This window comes from Pholcus phalangioides, unplaced genomic scaffold (assembly GCF_987345545.1).
Source record: "Pholcus phalangioides strain wild (caught in Gottingen) unplaced genomic scaffold, Ppha-v1.0 ptg000007l_1, whole genome shotgun sequence".
In the NCBI taxonomy this organism is placed as follows: Eukaryota; Metazoa; Arthropoda; class Arachnida; order Araneae; family Pholcidae; genus Pholcus; species Pholcus phalangioides.
The window spans coordinates 40744685-40758150 of NW_028301600.1; the positions used below are offsets into that span (position 1 = coordinate 40744685).

Genomic DNA, 13466 nt, shown 5'->3' on the forward strand with positions numbered 1-13466 from the left:
ATTAAAGAAGAAAAGGTTTTTTTATCAATTCTGTATGATAAAAAACTAGAAATAATTTATAACTTTCATAACACATTATGCTTATTTTGTCCAATACTTGTGTGAATTTTCGTGACAATAGCACTCATGTATATTCAAGAAAATATAAATGTTTTCTATAAAAATTAAAATTTTCATCTCATGTTTTTTGCTTTTAACATGGAGTTTTCAACCAATTTTTATGAAATTTACAGAAGATCTGCCACTATATATGAAACATCCTGTGTAAGAATTTAGAATGTGACAATTTATTATTTAAGGGATATATATGAACATTTTCATAATTTGGTTGCCAGATATATAGTGCAAGCTCGTCTTCCACTGTAAAGGTAGCCGTCTAGGTCCATGGGTTTGAATCCAGCTAAAAGAACCTCAGAGAAAGTTCTTTACCTATCGAGCCTGGTTCAACCACCGATAGATGGCATCTTCATTTCCCACCCAACTCCACTAGTTGGAAATTGCCATATGGCGATATATGACTGGAATTGGTGTGCGGTAAAGTAGATATATAGTGCAACTTATATAAAAGTTCCAGTTCAATGTGGTGAAAATTCAGAAAAATATGTGCAATATTGTGAGCTGTAGCTTAAGTTACTGGCAAGAATACCTGGATGATAAAGGATTTTCCACAAATTGGTATTTAAATTATTTTATGTTATTTAATTATTTCAAAAAAAACCTACAGCTTTATGCAAATGTGCAAAGACATGTGTCTGATGCTATATAAGAGAAACGCTTGAACATAACACACGTGTATGATGTCAAAATGTAGAAACTGAACGTAATAATCAAAATACCAATTTGTGGAAAACCCCTTATCGTCCAGTAACAAATTACAGCTCATGGTATCGCATATATCTTTCTGAATTTTCATGACATTCAACTGGCATTTTTATATAAGTTGCATTATGTATCTAGCAACTAAATCATGAAAAAATAAAATAGATATTTCCTGTTGCATGTGCAATTAAAGATAATTTACTAGAAGTACTCGCATCTCATTGGAAATTGGAATTTTTATGGAAAACATTTATATCCTTTTGAATGTAGGTGCTATTCTCATGAAAATGCTCACAAATATTGTACAAAACTATTAAAATATTTTGTGAAAGTTACAAATCATTTGCAAATATTTATCATACAAAAGTTGATCAAAAACCTTTTTTTTAAATTTTTTTTTTTTGTCTGTCCCCTAAATGCACTAATGACTAAATTTTCACTGAAAATTATGAGTACTAGCATAGGGTTTATGTGACAAAAATTTCAGAATGATTTACCCAGTATTTTGTTAGAAATTTGAAAAAAAATTTCAAAACTCCAAAAAGGAAATATAATGTATGAAAACTTGGGAATTAAACAAAAAGTTGATTCATAATTGAGAAGATTCCCTAGTCCGGAATCACGTAAGTCTAGAGGAGTCTGGATTTGAGAAGTCTTACTGTATAAACATAAACACAGAAGACAATGACAGTAATATGGTTTGTCAACCATCACGTTTTCACCATTATTTGGCATTGAAAAAATTTCAACCACAATTGAAGCTCATCATACGACAATGCTCCTCACACATCATAAGTGTGTTAGAGGAAACCACAACGCAGGATATTGTATTATTTTCCCTAGAAATTTTAAATAATAATTCTCAGGAATTCAATAGGATTCTACTGCGTATTGATGAAACTTTTTTATTCATTGACAGCTTTTTTTTCTCAGCGCAATATATCAAGGAAACATATATTTTTCTGGATAGTATGCTGAGGTAAACTCTGAAAGAAAAGTCACATCTGGTCTCCGTTGGAACTCTAACCCAGGCCCTTTTGCAATGTCAAGAGAGGCTACCAATGCCTCTACTTCAGTGCTTCACCGTGCATGAAATAAGGAAGATGGGGTTGTGTCTCCAGTGGTAGCATGCTTGATGGTTTACAAGAGAGCCTGGGTTCGAGTCCCGGCGGACACCAGATCACTTTTCTTTCTGAGTTCACCGCAGCGTATTCAGAAAAATATGTTTCCTTTCATATTCTTTATGTTAGAACTGTTTTCCTCTTCCCTAAAAGGCACATAGCCGTGGATTTGAAATCATACTGTCTTTTCACTACCCATTTCCATGAGTTGGCTTGTTTGGCAGACAATATATCTTCAATGAATAACCTTCATGTTACTGCTGTCACATCTGAAGATAATATAACTTTTTTGTACAAAGTGAAGCCAGGTATAAATTTTAATTATTATTTTTTGCATAATATATATGAGTTCGAATTTGCAAAATGTGCATTATTTCTTTTTTTTATCACTGCATTTTCAAGCTTGTTGGAAATTTATTAAATGTAAATGCGTGTTTGTATTTCAAACAATTAGAACACCCTAGAAATTACTAGAAAATACAAGAGCAGTTCATAAAACTCTCAAGTCGGAAACCCTAAACCAACAGTGCAGTTGTATAATTTGCATTTTCATCGTCTAAGAGGTTCTTCTGGAGCATATCGGTGGCAAAAAATTTGCATAAAGTAGATTGACTGCATCTTAAAATGCCAAAAGTTGAAGAGGAGCCACAGGCTTTCATGGACAGAGTTTATAATAGTATCCATACTTTTCATGTTGTTATGCCATGTTCCAGGCTTTTTTACAATCTGACATTTGGGACCAAAAATCTCTGGACTGTAATGAGTTAAGTCAGATGTTCTATTGTTTTTTAAACATTTTTTGTGGTATTCTAATTTTTCGAAACAAGGAGGGAAAAAGTAATTTGGCATATATTATGATGCATTCAATCTACTGTATGTAAATTTTTTGTTACAGATATGCTCAAGGAGAACCTCTTACAAAATAAAAATGCAAATTATACAACCACACTTTTGATTTGGACTTTCAGACTTGAAAATTTCCTGAGCTACTTTTGAAAATTTCTGAGGTGTTCTAATTTTTTTTTTTGAAACAAACGTGTAGACTTATAATTTCACATGCTCATTGTGTTCTCTAAAGTCATTCTTCCCCTTTTCTGTGCCTTAGTTTGTCTTGGTCTAGAGTAAGTAGGCTCCTGTTTGTCTACATAGATCATGCTCTGTGCACTGACTTGATTTTTTTAGTATGTTTTTACACATGAAAAATGTAGGTGTCTGGGTTGGTGCGACATAGGGTCAGATAGAGGTGAATGACTGGGGGAGGGGCAAGATGATCAAGGCCTGGATGTTGTTGACCTAAAAAACTCTGAGAAATGACCATAACAAAAACTCAAAAAAATGTCCTAAAAATTTGAAAAAATGCATTAAAACTGCAAAAATTTCCTAAAAATGACAAAACATGCTGTTAAAATAACAAAAAAAAAATTCTTTAGAAACTGAATGAGCCATATATTGACTGAAGGTAAATGAAAAAAAAATTGGGGAATGGAACAATGACTCCCCATGCCTATATATATCCGCCCATGGGGGGGATATGATTGAAGTGTGTTTAAAATTTTCAATTGGATGGATGGCATAGACCACAAGTTGTTAACACGTCGTCAATCTAGTGTGTTGACAACAGTGGACTCCAGTATAGATTGGGAAGGAACAATTCCTGGTTGTGGTGTCACAGAGCTTTTTCTAACACAGGTAAATAGAATAGCTTACCCTTGGTTGTTGTGAATCCTACAAATATTAACATGTTTCTAAAGAATATAATGTTTCTATTTGTGTTGGGGACAATCAAGAAGAGACATATTCCTACTTGATGACAACCATATTTTTTACGGGCCGTGTATCTTACTTTTTAATTTCAGTTTCTCAAATTTCTGTTGTACCTTTATTAGTGTTTCTTCAGTTTTCATTTGCTGTACTTTTAATTGAGATTTATAGTTGTTATGAGCATGTATACAGTAAAACCTGTCTAAGATGGAATTCTAATGAAGCAAACCAGTCTTAAACAGAAACAACAAATAGTCTCAAATACAAATACAAGGCCACAACATTCAAAACGCTGAATGAGGTGGCAGAAAAAAGATGCCCATAAAAAATATGGATGTCATATATTTCTGAAATACAGCAGCCCAATTGAAAGTGCAATTATACAGTTAACGCTTCATAGATATGCATCAGTGTATATAGATAGCACAACTTTTATCAAGATGCGCATTGCAACACCAGCAAAGCAGCTGCTGAAGAACCATTTTGGCAATAACAGGATGACACAACATCTAGTGCCACGTTCACCTGACCTTAACCCTTTCAACTTTTGACTTTGGTGGGGGTACCTCAAAATGTTATGTACAGTGGTTGGATTGCAAATTCTGATAAATTGAAAGAACATCCATATCTATATCCACATCATTACAATGACATACTCTGATCTGTTGTTAAACAAGCATTTTTGCGCTTCCACCTCATATCCAAAACATGGCGGACAACACATTTAACATTTCATGTGTAAGTTGTAGTTGTTTGTTTAATTTCTTCATTTTTGTGGTTTCCATGAATTATGAAATCGTGCGATTGTAATTAAGTTATCACTTTGCCCTGACTTTTCTATCATTTCCATTTCTGCTGGTAAATTTCCCATGTGGTGGATGAGTGCAACTTCGTCTATTTTAAATTTTTTTAGTACTTTCTTCCCCTTCCCCCTTCTATTTTACATTTTTTTAGTACTTTCTTCCCCTTCGCCAAAGAAAAGTCCATTGCTTCAGGAATATTCATGTAAATTTTCAAGTCATTCTGACCAGCCGTTCTTATTTTCCTGTGGTTTAAACTCTCGATTTTAGTTATAATCATATCGTTAATCATCAATAATTAATAAGCATTAATTATGCTTCATTAGACACATTTTATTCACCTAGTTTTTTTATCATAGGTTTTACAAAATAGCTTGCTAATTAAACATATTGAAAGTAACCAGGGAAAACATCTTTAACTTATTGGGGACGGTTCTAGAGCAGACTACTGCACCAAATACCAACTCTGGTTATATCGCTATATTGCAATTTACTGCCATTAATGAGATGAGTTGGAAACGAGGGTGCTGTCTATCAGTGGTTGCCTTAAGTTTGTTTCGCAAAATATCTTATCTATATCCTTCCTCTAGTTTGAACCTAGGACCGTGACAGAAACCTTCACAGTGGTAGATGAGCATCTTACCACCATGTCACTTGGGTGCTCTAGAACAGACTGGGGGTGGTAGAAGGAGAAGCCAGAGATATATACAATGAGGGATTCGGAGGGTTAGCAGCAAGGGTGAGGATGAGACTTGTACTTTGGATAAACTCTGCTGTATATCATAATTTTCACCTGAACAAACCCATCATTTACCTATCCACCCCATGCATTCCATTTTACCACCTTCAACATTTGGTGAATCACTGTAATTACAGTTTGATACCATGATTTCCTGAGAAGAGGCCAGTGAACCTGCAATCCAAAACGTGGAATATTGATATGCAGATGACATTGATGAATTTGTTACATTTCATCATTGCTTCACAAATATTGTAGAAAACATGAAATGATCATCTTAAGACATAACAGAACAATTATTTATTATGTTTGAAATGGACTACCATCAACTAATATCAATCAGTTATTGCTGCGTGGTGTGTGTTGTTTTTAATTCAAGTGCCGATCTCTTTATACTGGAACTTTGTTGTTTATTTTTTAAACAATAGGCATCTTTTTTTACATCATTTCCAAAACCCCTGATAAACCATAGCACTGTTTCCTATGGATTATCTTTACCATCCTGAAAGTTGGTACAAAATGTTTTGGAAGTCCAGAGTAATGATTATTGAAGTTTTAGATTCTTGAAAAAAGAAAATAAGTTTAAGGAGAATTTCACATGTTGTATACACAGCGCAACACACTATGTAGCAAATTTTCTGTAAGTTTTTTTGCACAATTTTTTCATATTTCAGCTCAAAGCTCTTAACAAACTACAACCATGTTTTCAACTTCTGTTTTATTTATTTTTTTATGGTAACAGGTGCTTGTCAAGAAAGTTTTGGTATTCACGTTGCAGAGATGGCCAATTTGGGAAATGATGTCATACTGGTATGTGTAACCATGCATAACTTAAAATTTGTGTACCCTTTCAAACTACTGTTGCAAATCCAGGCTAAGTTTTGGAAATTCAAAAATGTGAGCATACAACAAAATTAATTGAGAAAAATTCTTTTCACAATGGATCATTTATTCAAGGTTAAACAATCTAACAATTTACATTTCACAATCATCAATTTAATTTTTATTTTCCGAAGCTCTACCTTGAAGTGTTGATAGTTAAGCCCATAGTTAATCACAACAAAACAAAAAGCTCAGATCGTATCAAATTTCAACATTCTCGATGAACTTCACATCTCAGATGATTTCCAGGTCACTTCGTGCAATCCCTCTTGATTATTGGAATTGAGCACTGGAAATTCCCTGTGATACGTTGAAATCAAACATTTCAGTCCAAGAACTACTAGTGTTCTGGATAATGTCTCACAAGTCCTTGAAATGATCAGAGGATGAAGCAATTTTCAGGATGTCACAGATTTATTTACCAAAAACAGTTATTTACAATTATTCATAAATAAGAATCGCATTGAGAATAAAGTTCAACAACACTCTCTCTTCCTCTTTATCGCATCGTTTTTACAGACTTGTCAAAACTTTGAGAGACAGAAGATTCCAGAAAACTTAATCGTTGCTTGTAGTTCTCAAAGAGTGGTGCTTTTGGATGGGGGCAGACTTTTTCCAGAATGTCCTCAACCAATAGAATGATCTCTTCTTGTCCTCTTGGTTTTGTTAACTTGAGGGGTCCTCTACAAATTACGCTACCGATATTTTTTGTAACACTAGAGACAAATGTGTTGACACCTCTCCATTGCCGCCAAGGTGCTCACAGACTTGTAGGTAGGAAATGAGATGCACAGTTCCAACCGATTTCCAGGTCTATATCCAATCTCAGTGAGAGAACACTTGGTCTTCTCTGTGAGATTAAACTCCTACAGTATCTCAAGATGAGAACATTTTGGTTAAGGTTCGATTTAGCATTTATCTGGACCAGCCAGAAGCTAAATAAATAATCACTTGAACGTTACATGTTAAACTAAAGGACTATCAGTCAATAGCTGAGGATTAGCAACAAATACTAATCATTAATTTAAAAAAAATTCAACTGAAGGAAAGAAGTAGTGCTTAGTCTGTAGATGGCTGGGGTATTTATACAACTGGTTGTTGAAGATATTTTAGGACCGATTGTGTCCTACCTGAACCTTACCGTCTTAATATGAAAATAATGACGTAATATCTATGATTTGCGTAATTAATTGTCACAAACATTTTTACAACACAAATTATTTTTGAAACATTCCTATTGCCAATCCACTGTGAAAATATTATCTACAATTGTATGAATCTTGGATGGAGGTCCAGGACTCAACCACCAGGTGAGTACAATAATGTAGTTCAATTATTTATTTATAATACTCGTATAATGTTACTGATTGGCTGCAATTGTGAATAATGTGGTCAATCGCAACCGAATTTCGACCAATTTTCAAACTTCTATGCCGGCTCATAAGTGGTCATTCAAGTATTACGTCAGCAGGGGTGTTCGGATTTTCTGACTTTTGATGACGGGGGGGGGGGGGGGTTGAAGGTTGCTTACGTCATCAACCACCCCTTTTTGAAGATATTAAATATTATAAGCTGCTGACGAAATTTTGCTGATGGGGGGGAGGGGGTCAATGTTCTGTTGACGGGGGGTGGGGGGGGGGTAAAAAATGGCTGAAAATCTGCTTATGTAATACTTGAATGGGCCCTAACAGGTACTCTTACACCCTTTATTATGTTATATTGTAACATTATGCTCCTGGAAAAAAAATTGAGTTGACTTTTATACTCCAGCCATGTCACTGACTTGCTATAGTGCTTCAAATACTCAAAATTTTAGAAAAGAACACATAAACGCTCAATTCATAACCCCACAGTACACTTTTATTCATTAATGACCCAGGTTCTTCAACAAATTGGGTTCAAATGACTTGAAAAAGGGCAAAAGAAAGCTGTAATAGTTTCTTCTCTGAAATTTTTGTATGGCCTCCCACTGAAAAATTGTTAATAAATGAAATTTTTGTCTCTATCATACCAAAAGAAATTTACCCTGTAACTTTGAAGAAAAATCATTAGATATCAACAATCAGAATTCTTTGTGTCACTTTTGACATTGCTGCTCGTATTTATTATTATTATTTTTTTCAAAATTCTGTTAAATTTTTTGTATTTTAGCACTTGAGAAGCACAAAAACCTGAAATTTGAATTAAAGTTTTAACTCAAAATACAACATTAAACTCATAGCAACAAATTATAATTTATCCACCAAGCTATTAGAATCTTTTGAGCGGTTTGTTTTCCTTCTCATAATGTCTACCATAGATGCAGATGAAATATCAAGATATGTTTCAATAAATGTTGGAAGAGGCTATATCTGTCAACTGATAACAATTATTCTTTCTTTATTGTTAATAGTCACATTGTTAATGACTGAGTCAATGATCAGAAACAGAAGCATTAATATATAATTGTTTCATAGTTATATTTTTTCCCCTCATTCGAGCTCACTCTGATGCCACGAAACCTTCCTAAGTAGGATCAGTGCACCCCTGGTTGAGAAGCCCTGCTCTAGACCTTTACAGATTTTATGAGTAGGCTAATGTTAGTTTTTTATACAGCTATAAGTAAAGAATATTCATTATGCTGTCTCAACTTACTGCAATTTCCTGCCTATAATCTGTAGATTATACTGTATGTTGAAAGCAGCCTTTTTTTGTGCAGATTATAGGTCGCATAATAATGTACAGCTTTTTTTTATACCCTGTGGTTGGAATAAAAATAAATACAGTAAAACCTCCCCTAATGGTCACCTCCAAACAACGGGCACATTTTGTTGGAACTGAACTCATCCCATAGACTTATAATTGCAGGTAACTTCTGAACAACAGCCACTTTTGAGATGAAGTCGGAGGAAAAAATATGCATATCGTTATGAAAAAAATTATTTTCAAGCTGATTTTCATGGGAGTTTTTCCCCCCCGAACCCTATGGGAGAAAATTATGTTTTTTTTTCCTGGATACAAGGAAAGAGGGTCACTTAAGTGATCTGACTCCTTGTACAACACATAAGTGAGAGATCACTGTCTTATGTACTTGCTGTTAAAAAGCTTTATTTTTAAGAGGTATTGACCCTTACAGTAACGATCCTGAGATATCTCATCTAACTTGATCTGATTTATTTTGGCAATCATGAAATATCTGAGGTTCTTAAAACTCTCATTTCAGCATCCCCAAGCACAGATACCATTTTAAGTTCTCGATAACATGTCCCCCTCCGTACTGTTAATCAACTGCTGGGGAGGGGGGTTTAGTCAGCTCTTGTTTAAAGTCTGATAATGGAAGGGGAGAGAAAGTATGTTATATTTATTTTTCTTTTCTTCATTCTCTACGATGTAGTTATGCGATCAAGCGTACATCATAAACAACAGAAAACTAGTTTTTCTCTTCCTCATTTTTATTATTACAATCGATGCTCATTATAATAATGGTCCCAAATATTTCTCTACTTCCGCCTTGTTATTTTTTATCCAGTATAATGACATGTAAATACCATTCAATCCATTACAACGACTGAACTCTGCTTGTCCACTCCCATTTTTTGTTTTTTCGTAAGAAATGGACAAAATTTGTCATTCAGTGGATTTGACCTTGATATTTTATGCTCAGAGAAGAAAGGGTATGAAACATAGTTTAAAGATAAGGAAAACCCAATGGTTTAACTTCGCCAATCATTGGAAACTGCTTACCACTCATATGGTGGCTCACTCCCACTTTCCACATGATTGCATTTTTTTTATATTATTCTAAATTTTATTTGCATGATTTTACTTGATTTCGTCCATGGGAGAATATTGTAGATGCCAGTGAACTTATTTTGCTGCATGTAGCAAAAAATTAATGTAGGTTTTGGTCAACGCAGAATTTTTTTTTAAGTGGAATGCACGTACTGTTCTGCAGTGTTTCTCAAAGTGTGGCATCACAGCTCCTATGGATGTCACGCCGAGCTAGAGATATTAGTTTGTGTATTGTCTATTTATGCTTTGAAGTGGTTCTTTTATATGGGAAAATATCTGTCAAACTATTCTGGGGAGTCGCTGATAATCCATGAATTAGGCAAGAACTTCTGTAAATTCGTAACCAAAACCTTAAGTTACATCAATGAATAAATATCCCTGATTTCTCTAATATGAATGGCTAACCACAACAATTTTGTGTATCAAACAATACTTGCTCCACCAGTTTCTTTTAATGGTAAGTCTAATGTGCTTTATTGTTTTGTAAAATAAGAATATTATTTTTCCCTAAATGCTGTTCTAGAGCATCTTGCAGTGCCAAGTTTTTCGACAAATATCGTGATTCATAAATATGCTGTGCAAAACTAGAGTCAGTTCAAGTACCTTCTTTTGAAGGCATTTCCTGTTACTCATTCTTATTCCAACCTTGCAGCTAAATATTTCAGAGCATTAATTCGTCCAAACCAGTCGTTGACTGACTTCATATTATATATGGCTAATCTCATGAGACAGCTCAATGCCATAGCTTAAATTCAGTTTTCCAATTCTGAAATATTGTATACTATTATGTCAAGACTTCCACCTGACGTTCAGGATTTTGTGGAAATTTGTTCCCCATCGGATTTGGCATCATTTGTGTACGACATTCTCATCCCGTCATAACCAATTTTGTTCACAGCCTCATAAGTCAACAGAGCAATGTCCTTAGGTTGGAGTTTTTCCTCATTGATTTTCTGATGCTCGTCAACAGTAATGCAGGCTGCAGTGAAATTTTCAGTGCCCACCGCAAGTCTTCCAGAACTTTACGTGACTTACTTTACAAGCAGCATTAGATATTGAAGTTAGAGTAACATATTCAGCAACTGAAGCTAATCAATCAACATAGCTGTTAGACTAGAATGGGATCTGGATAATTGGCAGCGAGCACCAGATCCTACAATTCCTAAAGCTGCTGCAAATACTGAACATGTTAACTTCTATCCGTTGACCTTAAAACTGCAACAACTACCACGAGTTTGGATAAAATTGAATAATTGAAACATTTGCGCTTATGTTGCTACAGCTTGCAAAAAAAGTGTAATAAGCAACAAAAACTGTTCGATTCACGTTGTCAAGTATGGAAATCATCACTCCAGTTTGTTTCACTCTCACAACATGTGGGCTTCATGGGGGTTCAATTTCACTGACAGTTGAAATCCAATTGCTCATTTCCAATCACGATTTTGATATTATGCCAAACTTGCATATTCAATGCTTTCTTGGTTTAGATTTTATTGTCTCATCATTTTCATTTAGACTTTCGAAAATAAACCATTACGTTTCCCGAATTTGAAACCAATTTTTGGAACCAATGTAAATTTTGCAAATTCCTGATTGCAGCCTCATCAGCAACATGATCTAAAAACATTATTTTGCTTCGATAAACTGTTTAAAAAAAACTGCGTGAGAATATCTCGCATGATGGAAGTGGAAGGTTTGTGTGTGTTGCCAGCATATTTACTATGTCAGAGTTTTTTTTAATCTTTGAAGTGTGTGGCTTCAATCTTCACGTTGGAAGTGAAAGTGTCAGCTGTCACAATTTTTGTGTTTTGTAAGGATCAGATCTGTTAAATGCAAAAAATTTAAATTATTTTCTGACATTAATGTTCTAGTTTATTAATTTTATTTTGTATTGTCTGATATAGTTTGCTAAAGAACAGTTGCATCAAATTGAAAAGAAATCTTTAGCTCAGGTGAGAAGACTGTTTTAGTAAATATAATCAAAATTTATACCTCAAATGTACTGTAATTTCCAGTAAAAATGGGGAACCATTTTCAAGCGCAGAATAAAAAATGCCACTGCTTTTTATATATGCATCACACAATTTTATGAAAAAAGACAGGCAGTTTCATCATTCAAGCTCTTATCCTAGAGGCTTCTTTTCCTTGATTTCTCAATATGCTTTGACCAATCTTGCTGAAAATGTTTGAATATACAATGCGTTAAATTTAAAATTGTACCCATCAGAAAAGCACTTTCAAATTGTACACTACATATACAGGGGGGTTCAAGTTGTTTGTCTGTACGACTAACTCTGTAACCGTTGATTGTAGAAGTATACTTCCAATCAGTGTTCACCAATATGCATCTAGATGCGTGATTCATGCATCAAAATTCAATTTCATGCATCAAAATTTCATTGGGGTGTGAAAATAATCTTTTAAAATTCAGTTAATTTTTTTAGTAGACCAAAGTTTCACTGATTTAAAAAAAAACCTTTTCACAAAAATACTCTTTAAAATTTCGGAGAGGAATGAAATTACTCTTTAAAAACGGTGATTCGAAACTCAACGTACAAACTTTTAGTGAAGGTGTAAAAAACAAAACAGAATCACATAGAAATGTATAACCAGAAACCCCAACCGATAAATGACGATGCAGAAATGACTAGCCAATAATGGGTAGAAAAACTCTTTATTTAGCGATTAACTTTACACGAGGACAGTACGTGTACACATTAAGTTTCACAATAAGTGTTCAAAGTGCTTACCATCCACAGTTATGCATGCTTCACAATGATGATGCATTGATTGTTGAACCCTTTCATAAATACCTCGCATTTTGCAGATGTTTGCAGCTGCGACAGAGATTTTTGCGACAAGGTTGGTGTCAGAGTCTATGGGCATCTCGTAAACCATGGCTTTCAGAGTCCCCCACAAGAAGAAATACAGGCTAGTTAAATCCATGTCTCAGCTGCAAACGTTTGTGAAATGCTGGGTATTTTTGAAAGGGTTCGACAATCAATGCATCGTGCTGTGAAGCGTGCATAACTGTGGATGGTAAGAACTCTGAACACTTGTTGTGAAACTTAATGTGTACATGTACTGTCCTTGTGTAAAGTATCGTTAAATAAAGAGTTTTTCCACCCATTTTTGGCTTGCCATTTCTGCATCTTCGTTTATTCTCCAGGTTGGGGTTTCTGTCATACATTTCTATGTGATTCTGTTTTGTTTTCGTGTTTTCTACCTCTCCTGAAAGTTTTTAATCACCCTGTATTCTCTCTCTCGGATAACACTGCTTCCAATTACAAAACGTTTTCAAATGACATGCGGTTTCGTTAAATGGCAATCTTTTTGAGAGATTGTACACATAAAAGAATAAATCATTAACTGTGTAAAGATAGTCTATATTATGACTGTATAAAAATAAAGTCGTGTGCTAAAAAACCCAATTAGGAAGTTTTTGTCTTGTCTCTTGTGAGGCAAAAATAAAAACAAATAAGTAATAAATATCCATGTTTCTAAGTGCAATATTTGCCGAGATATTTGATTTCAAAAAATGGAGAGAGGTTAGGGAAAACAGCATAAACTAAC

The 13466-nt window shown here is 34.3% G+C and overlaps 1 protein-coding gene across 1 annotated transcript in view; it reads left to right on the top strand.

Moving 5' to 3' along the window:
• Positions 1-13466, top strand: part of spel1 (DNA mismatch repair protein spel1) — a 156009-nt gene that overhangs the window by 124056 nt on the left and 18487 nt on the right. The window contains exons 24-26 of the mRNA XM_089233222.1: positions 2094-2248; positions 5983-6050; positions 11798-11845. Coding sequence (XP_089089348.1) covers positions 2094-2248; positions 5983-6050; positions 11798-11845 — 271 coding nt within the window. The remainder of the gene's footprint in view (positions 1-2093; positions 2249-5982; positions 6051-11797; positions 11846-13466) is intronic.